Source organism: Anolis sagrei, chromosome 4 (assembly GCF_037176765.1).
Source record: "Anolis sagrei isolate rAnoSag1 chromosome 4, rAnoSag1.mat, whole genome shotgun sequence".
Classification (NCBI taxonomy): domain Eukaryota; kingdom Metazoa; phylum Chordata; class Lepidosauria; order Squamata; family Dactyloidae; genus Anolis; species Anolis sagrei.
Window position 1 is genome coordinate 39,622,136 of NC_090024.1, and position 17,687 is coordinate 39,639,822.

The following is a 17,687-nucleotide window of genomic DNA, read 5'->3' on the forward strand; positions in this document are numbered from 1 at the left end:
AAAAAAATTAGCTGCATTAGGAATAGCAGTCTTTGAGATGCAAACAGTGTATTTGGAGTCAAGATACTCTCAAAGGGCCTGAAATAGCCTGTGCTGCTTTGATATCACATGATAATTTGTAAGTGTGAAGAATATCAAGCCACTTGTGCAACAGACTCTTACACCAGCCATTTGTTGGTATAGGATCACAGTGTCAATATAATATTATCAAGGCCAATTGCAACATTCACACTTGCATCAAGCAGTCAAGAGTTATTTCTTCCACCCTGGACATTCCACAGACATATAAATCCCACTTGCCTAGTTTCCAGCAGACCCCTCAACCTCTGAGGATGCCTGCCATAGATGTGTGTGAAACGTCAGAAGAGAATGCTTCTGGAACATAGCCATACAGCCCGGAAAACTCACAGCAACAGTGATTCCGGCCATGGAAGCCTTTGACAACACAATATATTAATTGCTTTTTTGTGTGTTCTATCTTTTAGGTAGAAGAAGAAATCCAAACTTTGTCACAGGTGTTAGCTGCTAAAGAAAAACATCTAGCTGAAATTAAGAGGAAACTGGGAATCAGTTCATTGCAGGAGTTGAGGCAGAATCTTTCCAAAGGGTGGCAAGATGTCACATCAACAAATGCGTAGGTTTTTCTTTTATTGTTGTCCCAAATCACATGTGTGTTTGCGTCTGCAGCAAAGTGAGCAACAGTTAGTGACTGGCGCCTGCTATGGGGCTGGGATTGGGGCAGATAAACAGCTTGGGTGAAGGCACATTTCATCCATGAGCCATACTTCCCCTTCCCCTGATTTTCAATGAACTGACCTTCCTTAGTACATAAGGAAGCCTACTTTTATAGGGAAAGGCTGTTTCAATGGGACCACTTTTCTGCAAGTGGTTTTTCTCTTTTTATAAGTGGATAGCTTCTCCATGGTGGAAGAGTATTAAAACATGTCATCCTTTCCCCATATAGGCTAAGTAGAGCAGTACATCTAGAAAACATTTGCTACGTTGTTCTGTTGCTTGTGTTAACTGATGTTTACAGTTTTGAAGGTACGAATAGTCAAAGCCCATGGTGGGTTGGACCTGCCATTCTCTCAGATACAGGCAGCCTACTCTGTCTGGGAATTGACAACATCTGGGAGTGTCTAATGCATTGCTTCTTCAACGTGTAGTGTACTCCAGGTGCCTGGGACTACAAAGCCAATCTTTTTTTTTACTCTGGGCTGCCTTGGCTGGGGTTGAAGTTAGACTCCAGCAAAAATCCTGGAAATCAATAAATTGGGGAAAAAAACTGGCCTAATGCAACATTATACTTTTAAAAATTATGTGACACATCATATTTTGACGACATAGCCCATTGCGCCCCTGGTGACGCAATGGGTTAAACCCTTGTGCCTGTAGGACTGCTGACCTGAAGGTTTGGCTGCTGAACTGAAGGTTGCTGGTTTTAATCCGGGGAGAGCCTGGATGAGCTCCCTTTGTTAGCTCAATTTCCCCATGTGGGGATATGAGAGAAGCCTCCTACAAGGATGGTAAAACATCAAAACATCCGGGTGTCCCTGGGCAATGTCCTTGCATACGGCCAATTCTCTCACACCAGTTTCTCAAGTTGCAGTTTCTTAAGTTGCACCTCACACACACACACAAACCTATAACTATAACCCACCTTTTGCATTTTCAAGAACTTTCTGTATAAATCAATTACAGAAATATGGTTACTTGATAATAAGATTTCCATAACAATTGTGTGGTGTAAATAATAATAGTAAAAGAAACTGTTTTTGTTTTTAATCTAGGTATAAGAAGACAACAGAAACATTGTCTCAGGCTGGGCAGAAAGCTTCTGCTGCTTTCTCAACGGTTGGCTCTGTAATAACAAAGAAACTAGAAGATGTGAAGTATGTTTCTAATTTTTCCCTTCCTCTTTACGGTGTACTGGACTTTTAACACTGCCCTGTCTAACATAGTTAACCTCATTGGTGATGCAAGACCATCTGGGATTATTGCTGGGGTTTACCCTTTGGTTTTATTAAACGGGAACTTATTTTGATTCAGTACCATTAACTCTGGCTATTAGTTTCTGAGCATTGATAAATGAAATGAGTGTGAAAATTATGTCTACCCTGACAAAGATGTCATTGCAGAATTGAAGGATGTCCAAGGTACTCTGGTGATTTTCTACTAATAACGCTATGGAGGGCAAAATGTCATTTACACTGATTTAGATTCCAGGCTACTGTCTGGACTAGCAGTGATAGTAGCAAAGTTTGCATCATCTTGATGTGACTTGAAAACAGCGTTCATGCTCTGATTCACTGCATTTAAAGACACTTAGGTGCCTGAGGCAAAAAATGCACATGGCACCTCTTTCTCGGTGCATTGTTTTCTCTAGTAATGCCTCACAAAGCAGCACTTCTTTCTGCCTCAGGGTCTGGTCTGAATTGTCTCCCAGAAGAGCATCTTTACTTGAATATTGTAACCAGGCAGTAGAGAATACTTTTTGTGTAGAACTAGGAATAGTAACCCATATAATGATAGTATTTTGCTTCTCCTTAATGCTCACAGAGACACTGCCTGAAATTTAAAAAAAATTAGCGACATAAATTCCTAGACCAGGGTTGGCAGAACATACAGCCTGTGTACCGGATCTGGCCTTCAGCCCATGGAAAGTAGGCAAGGGAAGTGGGAGCCCATCCCCTTAATGCCATGATGAGTAATAGTCAATCTTGTTAAGACATGGAAAAAAGAAGGAGGAGCCCACAGAATTTTCTTTTAAAGTATTGTCCCTTGACAGCTACCAAGTTGTGCAGGCCTGCCCTAGACTATAGAAGTGAAGAAAATACACTTGTCTTCTGTGAAAATTGGCTCCTTTCTCAGATGTTTCTCAAGTGGCTTTTGAAACAGATGATTGGACTAGTAGTAGAATTAAGGACCTCCCAAACTGTTGGGATGATTGTTCTTGTTAGTGAGGTTTTCTGGGATGTTGGGGAACCCCCAAGATTGGGTTACAAGTCCTTGCCTCATATATAGAAAGACCCGTATCCATGGGAGATATGTTCTCAGCTGGATCGTGGTTATGTATAGCCATGGATCCAACTGAATGTCATTAAATTACATTCCTTCCAGTCCTTATCCTACCTAGAGTTGTGTTGGAAGAAGTTCAAATTTCTAAGAGATATCTGCTCCATGAATTTACTAGGTCCTCCAAAGTTACTATAACTTCAGAGGAAACATACCACAGAGTTGCTTGGAGGATATGATAAATTCTTAGTGAGACATTTCTCCTGCAGGTGCAGGTGACTAAAATTGTGTATATTGGTTCTGCGGTTACAGGAGTCTTATTGTGTGCTTGTGCATGCATGTAGAACAGTGGTGCTCAACCTGTGGGTTCCCAGGTGTTTTGGCCTACAACTCTCAGAAATCTCAGCCAGTTCTGGGAGTTGAAGGCTAAAACATTTGGGGACCCACAGGTTGAGAAACATTGATGTTAAAGGAGAGAGATATCTAGATGCTTGTATTGTGTTTTGAAGATTTCAGTGGAGGCACAACCAGGAGATTGAAGTGGACATTTAGCTCTCCATATCCAACGTTCAAAGGAAGGATTAAAAATATTTGGATATCAAAGCACAGGAACTAGCATCATAAAAACCAGACTCGGAAAGTGTGATGTTTTGCAAACGCTGAACTGAATTGGCTGAACTACTTGTAGGAATATGTTTTGCAAAAAAAAAAAAAAAAAAAAAAAAAAAAGACTATTTGAGGTTGTGAAAACACTTTTTCTTTGAGGTAGAAAGCTTTATAACAGATGACAGCTATTACGTACGGTGAGCAGCTAGCTTAAGAAAAGTAAGTTTGCTGGCCATAGCTGGAATAATATGTTTCCTTAAAAGCAACACTGAATCTAAATCAGATCTGAGCAGCATCTAATGGCACATAAAATCCTCAGCCCATTAACAGATCATAGAGCTTGATACTGTGTGTTGTTGAGAAAGAAGCATTAGTATTTTAGAAAACTGTGCAATTCTAATGTAGAGCTTGCCTGTGCACATCTGGTTCTCCTGAGGACAATCTCCCCACTTCATTTTATACTTAGCAAATTGGCACTTGAGAAGATGATCTGAAAGATTGCGGTGTGTTGATCTAAAAGAAGAGGAGCACAAGGCTGGTGAAACAAAATCCTGGAAGGTTTAGAACAGTGGTTCTCAATCTGTGGGTCCCCAGATATTTTGGCCTTCAACTCCCAGAAATCCTAACAGCTGGCAAACTGACTGGGATTTCTGGGAGTGGTAGGCCAAAACACCTGGGGACCCAGGGGTTGAGAACCACTGATTTAGGAGATAAAGTTTTTCTTCCCAGCCCCCATCCTCCTTTTTCCAGAAAAAAGGGGAATAGTTTTTATGATGAGTGAAACATGTAAAATGAGCTATTCATATATTTATTCTCCCAAAATTATTTCTAAAACTATATAAAAGAAAGACATTTCTGTGAAACTATGTATAGTATGAGATTTGCAATTTAGGATCTTGATTTCCTTTTCATAGTTCTTATTATGGGAACGAGTGCTTTATATCTACTTGACATTAGGGAGAACTGGAGGATTCAAAAGTATTTTCTCTCTTTTCCAAATGTGCATGCTTTATTCTATTTTCATTGTTTTTTTCCTGATCTTAATATATTGACAAAAATCAAAGAGTTTGCTTTTCAAACAAAAACGAAATGTTCTAAAAAGGAAATTTGTTTTTTTTTTCATTATAGTCCGACTAAATTGTACTTTCAACATACCAGAATGATAATTTTATATCAGATCAAAATTATACATATTGTGTTATGTATTCCTAAAGGATGGATAAAAATAAAGATAAAAGTTACCTTAAATGTAGATCACTGCTTCTTAAACTGTGGATTCCAACAATCAATGCTGGAATCATGAAAAAATGGCAACAGTAAAATTTTAGGCTGTATAAGATATTGGCGTGAATCTCTTCTGCAGTATTTACACTGGATTTTGCAGAAGATGCTTCAGTTGTACTTAATAAAAAGAAAAATCAGCCTGTTGGGCCTTGCAAATGCTGGTTTGTTATCAGTAAATGTTTGATTTATGTACTTTTATATATACCTATATAAAAGAGATTGTGAATGGAAATATTTAAGAAGCCCTGATCTATAGGGAATGCTGAAAACACGTTTTTCAATTTTCCTAAAAATGCCAATATCCCCCTCCCCCCCGGAAAATATTTTTTCAGCAAAAAAATAAATCATTTGTAACATAAAGAATCTTGTAACTGACCACGCTGCTTCCTGTATTACTTAAGGATGGAGTGGGTCCAATCCGGCTGTCTAGATGTTGTTGGACTATAACTCCCAATGTTCTACCTCACTGGAGATTGTTCTGGCTAGTGCTGCTGGGAGTTGCAGATCAACATTTGGAGGACCACACTTTGTCTACCCTTTCTGTAGCAGAAATGTGTAAATGTTGGTCATGAGCTAAATAATGTATAACCTGTGTCACATTGGATTAAATTTGATCAGTTACTTCTGAGCACAAACTGCAGAGTATGGTTCTTAAAACAACTCTGATGTACTGCTGTATCGTTTTCCTTTTAGCTGCATCGTGATTAATCTATACATGCTGTCCTTGCATGCAATTGAAAAGTGTTCTGATATTTTGATGTAGAAAGTGTTCTGGTGTGTCGATATATACTTGGCAGAAACATACTTTTAACTGTTTTGTAATCTGATTCTCCTTTCTTTTAATGCTGCCATTTAAGTATACGTTGTCTACAGCATTCAATTAGTATGCCTGCTATGAGGTAATGTATGTACAGTTTACTAGTACACCAAAATTATCCAAATTTTTAAAAAAAGAAATGGATAATTTTGATTGGTGCAGTTACAGCAGGTTTAGAGCCGATTGGCTTGTGTGTTTCAAACAAATACATGCAATCCCCAAGTTATGAACAAGATATGTTCTGTAGGTTTGTTCTTAAGTTAAATTTATTTGTAAGTCGGAACAGGTACAATTTTTAAGTGTAACTCCATCCAAATGTATATATGTTTTAGCTTTGGATAACATAAGGAAGGGTTAACACTCCTGTGGTGTTTGCTTTGCTGTCTGTGCCCCTGTTGAGAAGATTTCACCTCACTTTCTGTCCCTATGAGAATTAGATTTTGAAACAATTAGCTTGTTGTGGAAACAAGGATTGGGGATAAATCTTCAGCAGAGACACCCTTTCTAAATGATAACTCTTCTAGGAGTAAATTTCTCTCTTGGGGCAGATTTCTCTCACTTTCTGTTGCCTCACCACCATTCTTAACTATGAGTCATTTGTAAGTTGGGGGCTCCTTGCATATGCCCTGAAGGTGCTATTGCAATGGTCTTCTGTTAACAATGGGGAGGGAATGTTTGTCCAATGGCAGAATCTTTGGGCATGACTATTAGTACAATGGGTTGTAGCCAATTATTGGGTAACCAAAAACATACAGGAGGTGGTGATATTCCACCACAGAACATGTCATTATTGTTACCCCTGAACTAGTGAAGTCTTAGTGAGCTGTAAATCGCTTGCACAAGACAAATCTTGATTTGATACTTGTGCAAAAATGAAAAACAGCAAAAGCTTTGCACTGGCAAGTTTATACCACTGAATACCAGCCAATAGTACTATGTATAATTAGGATATTCAAGACAGGGTGCTAAAGTTGTGTAGTATCACGGATTGTATTTTTACAACTACTTTTGTCTGCTGCATTTTTCTTTCTTTAATTGTTCTGACGTCATATACAGATTTCTAGCATGAAAACTGTTGTCTCTTTCCCCTTTAGAAATTCACCAACATTCAAGTCTTTTGAAGAGAAAGTTGAAAACTTAAAGGTAAATCTTCTCTACAAAATTTATTTATTAAAAAACCCCAAGTACATTAGCTGAAGTTTTCTGAACACTTTAATTATTATAGCGTACATTGATGATATCAGACGTGTATACAACAAAGTGAAACAAATGCCGTGTGGAAACAGTTCTTAGGGAAATTCAGATGAAATTGGTGCAATAGAAGCACCTAGGGGAATGCAGTAATAATATGATAGTCTGTTTATTCTAGTTTCTGAAGAGGTGTGCTGCTTAAGTACTGTTTGAATTGCTTCATACAGAATATCTATGTATTTGTGAAATGTGTGCTGCTTCCCTTGATTTTCTCTTGCCCAAGTGCTCACCTTTGCTCTTTCTGTTGCAGACACAGTTAAACAGTAGGAATGGTAAACTGTTTTTAAATTGTGCTGTTGAAGGCTTTCATGGCCAGGATCACTGGGTTGCTTTTAGTTTTCTGGGCTGTATGTCCATGTTCCAGAGGCATTCTCTCCTGACATTTCACCCACATCTATGGCAGGCATCCTCAGACCTCATAACCTCTAAGGATGCCCGCCATAGATGTGGGTGAAACGTCAGGAGATAATACTTCTGGAACATGGCCATACAGTCCGGAAAATTCACAACAACCCAATGTTTTTAAATTGTTTTCTTTTATTCCTTAAAATTGTTTCGTATGTTTGTCGTATGCTTCAATTATTATTATTGTTTTTTTAATCAACAAGTTTATTTTATTGTAATTTTACAATAAGTGTAATTTGAATTGTATTTTATTGCATTTTAAGTTTAACACTTATGCCAAAAATATTTAATTGATTTTTAACATTTTTATTTTCATATGTATAGGGATCTGCCTTGTTTCTAACTTTCATTGCACTGGTTCTTAACCTCTGGTCCTTTGGGTGTTTTTGGAATTCAGTTCCCACAAGTCCTAACACTGGTAAACTGGCTGGGATTTCTGGGAGTTGAAGTCCAAAAAGTTGGGAACCACTGTTTTATTGTATTGTGTCATGTCATTGTTAGCTGCCTTGAGAGAAAGGTGGGATAACGATAAGGTTAAAGATATGTCAGGAGAGTATGCCTCTAGAACATGCCTATATAGCCCGAAAAAAATGTACAACAACCCAAGAATAAAGATGATGATGATGATGATGATGATACTGATACTCCGTGCTGATCTGAGATCTTTATTTTAGAAAATATTTTTATTTACTCTTTCCTCACTTTTGCAGAGGTCCTGCACCTGTAACCCCAGCAAATATATTTGCCTTTTTAATTTTCCGAGAGGGTAACCTGACATTTCTACTTCTTTTTAGTATAAGGTTGGAGGAAACAAGCCTGCTGGGGGTGACTTTGGAGACGTCTTAAACTCTGCTGCCAACGCCAGTTCCACAGAAGCTCCTGCGAAGCAGACGGAAGAGGAGACCCAATGATCGCTCTGCCTCCTTGTGCTGCTCACTGCCAGATGCTGCAGGCAAATGCTGAAGCACAACACCTCTGCTTTTGACTCTTCCAAGATGCCCTTCTAATTAGCACTTAGCTTTAAGAGCTATTTAATAGAAACCGTTTCTGTAGATTCAGAGCATTTTTTTGAATCCACTCTTGCCTATGTTATCTGTGGGATGGGAATTTGTATGCGTTTTGAGTATTTATAAGATTTATTTCTGGTCTGAAAGTAATCACTATGGTGTTGCATTGAAAAAGTATCAGTGGAAGGTTCATCACTATACATGTTGGATGCTATGTTGAATAATAATTGCTTTGTGTCATGTATTTCTTCCTATTTGCTTCACTGCCAAAACTTGAAGGGGTTTCATTCAGTCATTAACGTAACACCTGTAGTTGGTGTTCTTGAAAGAATGTTCACTGCAGAATATTAGTTGGCCTTGATTTAAATATGAACACACACATATTGTTGTAAATGGACACTGAAATCTTTTGATTTTTCTTTAATATTCATTGCTTATTGAAGTTCTCCAAAGATTTTTCTTCTGACATTTTCAACTATGAAGAGATGTAGTTTTCTCTTGTATATTGTGATGGGTTTCTTTGTATTGTATTTGACTTTGCAGGAATAAAAATGTCCTCATCAAGGTATAAAGCAGATAATTAATGTAAAATGTATAGGCTAAAAGTCTAAAATAGCAAATGGGAGTGTTTTAGAAGCATCACATGGATAAAAATAATAAATGGATTAAATCTTTCAATCCCTTTGTCTTTGGCGATGAAAAGGAATAATCATGGACCAAGCTATTTCTGTAACATGCTCCCTTTGAAATAATTTCAAATACATGTTCCTAGCAATGCTGCTGCTTCTGTGCAGGACGGTAAGATGGAAACCCCACACTGAAGCCTGAAAATTCACTCAAATGTTATGTTCATAGATCAGCTTTCTATTTCAGATTGTTTTTTAATTAAAACTTCTTGCTGATCCTGTAAGAACACTTGATTTTCTAGAAGTTGAAAGCATTCTTCCTTTATATGCTACGTGCCTGCATTAAATAACTTTCTGGCACATTGAAATGTTATATCTGGCAGACATTTATGCCATTTTTAGTCACCGAGATTGAATTAATTAAATTCTTGAAGGGTGTATTGTGACTTAGGCTTTCTCTTTCTAGCTGCACCAAAATTGCCACAAATCATGTGTGTAAAGCAATGTATGCTGTGTTTGACAGCTGTCTGTAGCATTTCAGATTTAGTCCCCAATACTTGATAACATGTAAAAAAAAAATAAAATCATTGTATTCTGAAACATCAAAGCCTAGATTGAGTTGTATCTTCAAACATGGTTAAGGCTCAAACAAAGATTGCAGTTTTTCATGAACCTTGGTCCTATACATTTTTACTTGAAGAATGAGGGGAACTAGGTAAATGGGCAGGACTTTGACCTTGATAGTTGAAATTTTTTGGATGTTACTGTATAAATAGGAGTTAATGTGCCTATTACAGAGCCTGTCCATGCATTTATATTTATACCTGAACAAAGCATCTGTATTGTACACCAAAGTAAAGTAGTTGAATTTTTATGACATGATTAAAAAGAACTTCATTGTCACAAAGTTCACCTTTTGCCCCGGAGCGATAGTTAGCCCATCTTGCAACAGGTAAGAAAGGGATACATCTTAATAGCCAAAGTATTGAATCACCTTCCTATCAGCTAGAATAAAGATAAAATAGACCTCCCGACTTTAAATTATACTTAGTTCAATGCCTCTATTGTATGAACGGAGTTGAGAAAGATGGAAATGTCCCCGATCATCCACTGAATTTCAATACTTTGGATTACACAAGTTCCCCTCCCAACAAGTTACACCACAATGGCACTTGTAGTTCATCATCTGGAGGGTAATGGACTCCCCAACCTGTTATTTGTCATATTTTCATAGCATCCTGCACCTGCTTCAGTTTCTCTGTGTTTCTTGGTACTGTCATCACGCCCCTTTCTTTGCTCACGAGTTAAGTAACACTAAGGTTTTCTACAGTGTCGCTTTCTGCTATTTCTGACTCTTCTGTAAATTGCGCAGTTGTGCCGAAAGTGCAAGGATTGGGGAGAGGTATGCACCTGCTATTTATTTCGAAAGGACTAAGGAATGAAGTTCAATTCCAATTCCAAATCCCCAGGAAATCTCTGCAGAGTACTGACCTATTACAAGCTGAAAGAGAGAACTGTGGTTTCCTCCAGGCACAGAGCCATGTCAGCATTTTGGAGTTTTTCATTAGAAACGGGAGGGGAACAGGAAAGATTACTCGGCCAATGTCATCAAAGGAATTCAGTCCCTTTCCAAAAATACACCTGGAGCTTTTCAGATCCTTGTAGCTCGAGAGTTTGAAGAACAAAATATGTATGAGGAGAAAAAAAATTCCATGGAAGGAAGTAAGGAAGGGGGTGGAATGTGTTGTTTTTCTGATGCTGGGGTACAGCATGCTTCAGTTTTAGCCAGTATATCCTGTGATGCAGGATGAAGGAGAAAGATTACTAATTTAGGCCTAGCAACAAGAGAACTTCTGAGAATAGAAGAATTGACTGAATTGACTAGGAATCCTACTTTGACTGAAGAGAGGCCAAAACTGGTATCTTGTAGTACAGATCCAGAATGACTAGATAAGTGACAGCTTGGCAGATAATTCATGTCTTATATGGATGTAGGAAAACCCATTATTACAACTTGAAGCACATGCACAATAGCATTATGAAGGTGTTAAGATATTTTTGTGGTACAAAAGTAAGGTAAAAACTGACTGGTACTTGTTGGTGCAAAACATTTTAATTACATGTTAGGAAATTGTGGCAAAATGCAGCATTTCCACATGCTTCAGATGAATACTTTGCTTGGTGATTACTCCAGAAAAGTGTAGCTGAACTTTAATATTATAAAAACAGGCATAATATCTTCTAGTTGCACAAAACCCCCCATTCTTTCTGTATAGATGCAGTTGGAGGGGAAAGCATTTGGCACAATGATGGTACATGGACATCTAGATATTGTGATGGGAAAGTAGGTGCTAAAAATCTGTCAATTGGTAAAAGAAAAACCCAGACAATCCTATTTACTATAGGAAACCACATTCTGCATGTCTGAATTTGGTTTGTATTCATGAGTGTAACATGGCAAGATCTTAATCATTACATTTCCAAAGCTTGAGTTGAAAATGAAAGACAGAAAAGAGCTATTCACTTTTGTGAAATTTTGAGATTTGTTGGATACCAGGAGTAGTAATGGCTTAAAATTATTTCAAGATTTTTAAAAAATATATATTGATACTTTTTCTAAACACATGAAGCTTTACACTCAAAAGCTAAAATTGTTAAGTCTCCCAAATTAGCCACTAGGGGGTAGCAGTTGCACACCAATTTTACCTTAAGATGGCGAGTTTTCTCTATTTACAACAGCAGAGGGCGTTTATTTTCTAAACTTTTGGAAAGATTCATTGTGTTTGGAAAAATGACACTTGGTCATACTGAAGCAAAGTATCCCCTTGATTTTCAGGGTATGCAAAACTGCAGCTTCAATTTTTAAAACTTCCATATCACCTTATTAGTAAGGAATTTATCGGATTTTAATCTGTTTTAATTTTTACTTTGTATGTTCTTACTGAACGAATGAACAACAACAATGTTCTTACTGTAATGTTAGCCTATTTGAGTCTTGCCTTGATATGGGAGAAGAACGGGGTAAGAATTGACTCCACATCCCGCTTGGACTACTGCAACGCTCTCTACGTGGGGCTGCCCTTGAAGACGGCCCGGAAGCTTCAGCTGGTTCAGCGCGCGGCAGCCATGTTACTAACTGGAGCGGGTGGCAGGGAGCACACAACGCCCTTGTTGTCCCAGCTCCACTGGCTGCCGATTTGCTACCGGACCCAATTCAAGGTGCTGGTTTTGGCCTACAAAGCCCTAAACGGTTCCGGCCCAAAATACCTTTCGGACCGCATCTTGGCCTACGAGCCCACGAGGACCTTGAGATCGTCTGGGGAGGCCCTTCTCTCGATCCCGCCTGCCTCACAGGCACGTCTGGCGGGGACGAGGGAGAGGGCCTTCTCGGTGGTGGCCCCCCGGCTGTGGAACACTCTCCCTGCACACATCAGACAGGCGCCCTCCCTTATGTCCTTTCGAAAAAGCCTTAAGACATGGCTGTTCGAGAGGGCATTTATTTAAGTGCTAAAACAATACGGTAAAGAGGACTGGAATGGAACAAGGAATATGAGACTGGTTATGATTCCACTATGAGACGAAGCGGATTTTTAGCGTAGTCTGTAATTGTTGTAGTTTATATGTTGTGGTAATTGGCTTCTTTGTATTTGTCTTTTATGTGTACTGTACACCGCCATGAGTCGCCCTTATGGGCTGAGAATGGCGGTTAATAAGTGCATCAAATAAATAAATAATAAATAAATAATAAATAAGTATATACTTTAAATTATTAACAATTAATAATGACTTCACATTGAGTCTCCTTGTGGAGAGAAAAAGTGAGATATAAATAAATATAATAATAACTAAATAATAATTATCACTGCTGCAATAGAATTAGGATAGGACCTTTCCCCCTCCATTGTGAATTTTTTAAAAAAACACTATTGACTTGCCAACTGTGATTCAAAAGATCCATGCACTTTGGGAATAGATAAGTCAAAAGCATGTGTGTGTCTTGTAGATTGGAATGCATACGTTTTCAAGATCATCATCATAATAATACATCTTTATTTATATCTCGCTTTTCTCCCACAAAGGCATCCAAAGCTGCTTCCAACATGGTAATATCGTACAAACAACAATCCAAACGCATATATAAAACAAATAAAACAATCAATAAATATAAAAACATCTTAAAACAAAACAGTTTAATAAAAAATTACGTTAATGTGGTATCTTGTCACATTAATCTTGTTATATTGAACTTTGCTCCAGTTGATAAAATTTCCTGATATTAGTCTAGATTTCTTCGCCTAAATAGAAAGTTTTTATGTGTTGTTGAAGGCTTTCATGGCCAGAATCACTGGGTTGCTGTGAATTTTTTGGGCTGTATGGCCATGCTCCAGAAGCATTCTCTCCTGACATTTTGCCCACATCTATGGCAGGCATCCTCAGAGGTTGTGATATCTGTTGGAAACTAGGCAAGTGAGGTTTATTTATCTGTGGAATGTCCAGGGTGGGAGAAAGGGCTCTGTTTGAGGCAGGTGTCTGTTTGAGGCAGGTGTGAATGTTGCAATTGGCCACCTTGATTAGCATTGAATGACCTTGCAGCTTCAAAGCCAGGCTCCTTCCTTCCATGCTCTGATATCACTTGGCCACATGTGTTCTTCCTTTTATCTGTGAAATGGTGGTAGTGGGATCACAGTCCAATGAACAAACAAACGAATTTCTGGGTTGCTGTGAGTTTTTTGGGCTGTATGGCCATGCTCCAGAAGCATTCTCTCTTGACAGGCATCCTCAGAAGTTGTGAGGTCTGTGGAAACTAGACAAGTGAGGTTTATTTATCTGTGGAATGTCCAGGGTGGGAGAAAGAGCTCTTGTCTGCTTGAGACAAGTGTGAATGTTGCAACTGACCACCTTAACTAGCATTGTGGATTCAAAGCCTGGCTGGTTGCTGCCTGGAGATCCTGTGTTGGGAGGTGTTAGCTGGCCATGATTGATTCCTGTCTGGCATTCCCATTTTTTTCTGAGTGTTGCTTTTTCTTTACTGTCCTGATTTTAGAGTTTTTAAAATACTGGTAACCAGATTTTATGTTGAAATTGTCCATATGCTTGTGGATTTCCATGGCTTCTCTGTGTAGTCTGATATGGTTGTTGTGAGAGTGGTCCAGCATTTCTGTGTTCTCAAATAATATGCTGTGTCCAGGTTGGTTCATCAAGTGCTCTGCTATGGCTGACTTCTCTGCTTGAAGGAGTCTGCAGTGCCTTTCATGTTCCTTGATGGCCAATGTTGTGTTTGGTGGTCCCCATGTAAACTTGTCCATAGCTGCATGGTATACGGCAGGGGTCCTCAAAGGGCCAGGTCACAGTTCTTCTAACTGTTGGAGAGCCGGATTATAATTTGAAAAAAACATGAATGAATTCCTATGCACATTGCACATATCTTATTTATAGTGAGAAAAAAAAACACTTTAAAACTATACAATAATTAAAATGAAGAACAATTTCAACAAATATAAACTTATTAGTATTTCAATGGGAATTGTGGGCCTGTTTTTGGCTGATGAGATAGGATTGTTGTTGTTGTGTGTTTTCAAGTCATCTCAAGACTCAGGTTGACCCTGAGTGAGGGCCAGGTAAATGACCTTGGAGGGCTATATCCGGCCCCCGGGCCTTAGTTTGAGGATCCCTGGTATACGGTATATGGCAGCGCCCTCTTAACTTCTGAGGATGCCTGCCATAGATGTGGGTGAAATGTCTGGAGAGAATGCTTCTGGAACATGGCCATATAGCTTGGAAAACTAACAGCAACCCAGAAAGGTTTGTAGCTGCTTTTTGAAGGAAGAATTCAGTGTCTCCAATGTATGAAACAGGAATAAAAAGCCTCACCGATTTTTAAAGATATCCAAGCTGCTAAAAAGAATCAAACAATTTGCCATGCCATGACTCCAGTCTTGCTCATTTAGTTATCAAAGGCATGGTCAAACTTCAGCCCTCCTGGCATTTTGGACTTCAACTGCCACAAGTTGAAGAAAGTAGGCTGTTAGGAATTGTGGGAGTTGAAGTCCAAAACGCCTGGAGGGCCAAAGTTTGCCCATGCTTGAGTTATCATTATGATCAAATCTATACAAATTAAAATGTAACGTTCGTTTCTGGGATTAACATAACTCAGAAACCACTGGACAAATTGTCACCAAATTTGGACACAATACATGTATCAGGCCAATGAGTGACCATCACTCATAAAAACACAGCAGAAGAGACTTAAAAGCCAAAAACCAAAAATTACAATACAACCCATTCACAAAACCACATTTATATATATACGCAAACATACATATACACAAATATATACACACACACATACACACACAAAACACATATACACAGACGGGGCCACAGCAACACATGGCAGGGGACAGCTAGTGTGTGTGCGTAAATGTAATGTTTGTTTGTGGGAGAAACATAACTCAGAAACCACTGGATGGATTGACATGAAATTTTGACACAACACACCTAATAGTCCAACGAGTGTCCATCACCCCTAAAAACACACACACACACAAAACCCAACAGAACAGACTTTAACCCCCCCCCCAAATAAACCATATATACATATACACATGCATTCATATACACATGCATTCATACATACATACACACACAAGCACACACAAATATATACATAGTATACATATACACCTAAATGCATACACACACACATATATATACACACATATATGCATATACACAAGGGAACACATATACACAATATACATATACACATATAAACACAGAAATACACAAATATATACACCCGTATACACACACACACATATACACAAAAACACACATATACACAAAAACACACATATATACACATATACATAAATATTATACATACACATAAATACATGCTTACACACACAAAACACATATACACAGACTGGGCCACAGTAATGTGTGGCAGGGGACGGCTAGTTGAAAATAAATCAAAGGTCGCACCATAAAAAAATAAGGGTAGAGGATCAGAATGATATTGTCGAAGGCTTTCATGGCCGGAATCACTGGGTTGTTGTAAAAAAATTTCGGGCTGTATGGCCATGGTCTAGAGGCATTCTCTCCTGACGTTTCGCCTGCATCTATGGCAAGCATCCTCAGAGGTAGTGAGGTCTGTTGGAACTAGGAAAAAGGGTTTATATATCTGTGGAATAACCAGGGTGAGACAAAGGACTCTTGTCTGCTGGAGCTAGGTGTGAATGTTTCAACTGACCACCTTGATTAGCATACAATGGGCTGACTGTGCCTGGAGCAAACTTTTGTTGAGTGGTAATTAGTGGCCCTGCCTGCTTCCTCTCTGTTGTTGTGCTGTTGCAATTTTAGAGTTTTTTAATACTGGTAGCCAGATTTTGTTCATTTTCATGGTTTCCTCCTTTCTGTTGAAAGAATGTTAATCAGAATGATACACTGACATGAAAAGGCTTCAAGCAATGAACGGAACTAAAATAACCGGAACGGAAATCGAGGCCAGCTTTTGTTTCCCCCGGACGTTCCAAGCTGCACCACTCAAGCTTTTCCGCCGGAGAGCGCGCGCTCCTTTTCCTTTCTAATCTCCAAAGCCGATAGCGTTGCCTATCTCTATGGTTTCTTATATTGGGAGTGGGTGGGCAAAAAGGGTCCCCACTTCCGGTTTAGGCGGGAAAGGCAAGCTGCTGTCATGGCGGCGGCGGGTGGCGCTTTGGCAGTGGTAGCGACGCGTTGTCTTCGCCGGAGGCTCCTTTCGGGAGGGAGGCGCGTCCTCTGTGGGGCTCCCGGTTGGCGGCAGCAAAGCCAGGGCAGCGGCGAGGGCCAGGGCCAGGGCGGAAGCCAGGTGGGCGCCCCTCTTGCCCTCCCCCGCTTCCTCTCCCAGCGGGGCTTGGCCTTCTCTTCGCTCCCTCTCTCAGCTGGGATGCCGTCCCTTGGGCACCAGTGCGCCCAGAATCCCGCAACCGGCCTGGGAGGCGCCGTCCAAGGAAAGGAAACCTCCCAAGCTGTGATTTTATACAGAGAAACCTTATTTCTCCAGGCCCTTTCCCGCATCCTTTCCCCTCATTTCAAATTTTGTGTAGAAGAGAATAAGCAAAATCGTTCTTGTTGTTTATTATAACAATAATGTATATCAGCATGCAAGTCTTTTTGCAACCTGGACAGCAGTAGTTCAACAGTGACAAATGCAACATACTCCACTTAGGCAGAAAAAAAATGAAATGCAAAGATACAGAATGGGGGACAATGCCTGGCTCGAGAGCAGTACGTGTGAAAAGGATATTGGGGTCCTCGTGGACAACAAGTTAAACATGAGTCAACAATGTGATGCGGCGGCAAAAAAAGCCAGTGGGGTTTTGGCCTGCATCAATAGGGGCATCGTGTCTAGATCCAGGGTAGTCATGCTACTCCTCTATTCTGCCATGGTTAGACCACACCTGGAATATTGTGTCCAATTCTGGGCACCACAATTCAAGAGAGATATTGACAAGCTGGAATGTGTCCAGAGGAGGGTGACTAAAATGGTCAAGGTTCTGGAGAACAAGCCCTATGAGGAGCAGCTTAAAGAGCTGGACATGTTTAGCCTGAAGAAGAGAAGGCTGAGAGGAGATATGATAGCCATGTATAAATATGTGAGAGGAAGCCACAGGGAGGAGGGAGCAAGCTTGT

At 39.5% G+C, this 17,687-nt stretch overlaps 1 protein-coding gene across 4 annotated transcripts in view; it reads left to right on the plus strand.

Moving 5' to 3' along the window:
* The window catches only part of TPD52 (tumor protein D52), a 77,670-nt gene that overhangs the window by 30,105 nt on the left and 29,878 nt on the right, over positions 1–17,687 (plus strand). For 2 of the 4 annotated variants that reach the window (XM_060775526.2, XM_060775524.2), the window contains exons 3-7: positions 486–634; positions 1,791–1,892; positions 5,763–5,804; positions 6,817–6,865; positions 8,173–9,618. In XM_060775526.2, the coding sequence (XP_060631509.1) occupies positions 486–634; positions 1,791–1,892; positions 5,763–5,804; positions 6,817–6,865; positions 8,173–8,289 (459 nt within the window). In that variant the 3' untranslated portion in view covers positions 8,290–9,618. Of the gene's footprint in view, positions 1–485; positions 635–1,790; positions 1,893–5,762; positions 5,805–6,816; positions 6,866–8,172; positions 9,619–17,687 lie in introns of those variants that run through there. The other 2 variants (XM_060775525.2, XM_060775527.2) reach the window with 2 other exon arrangements.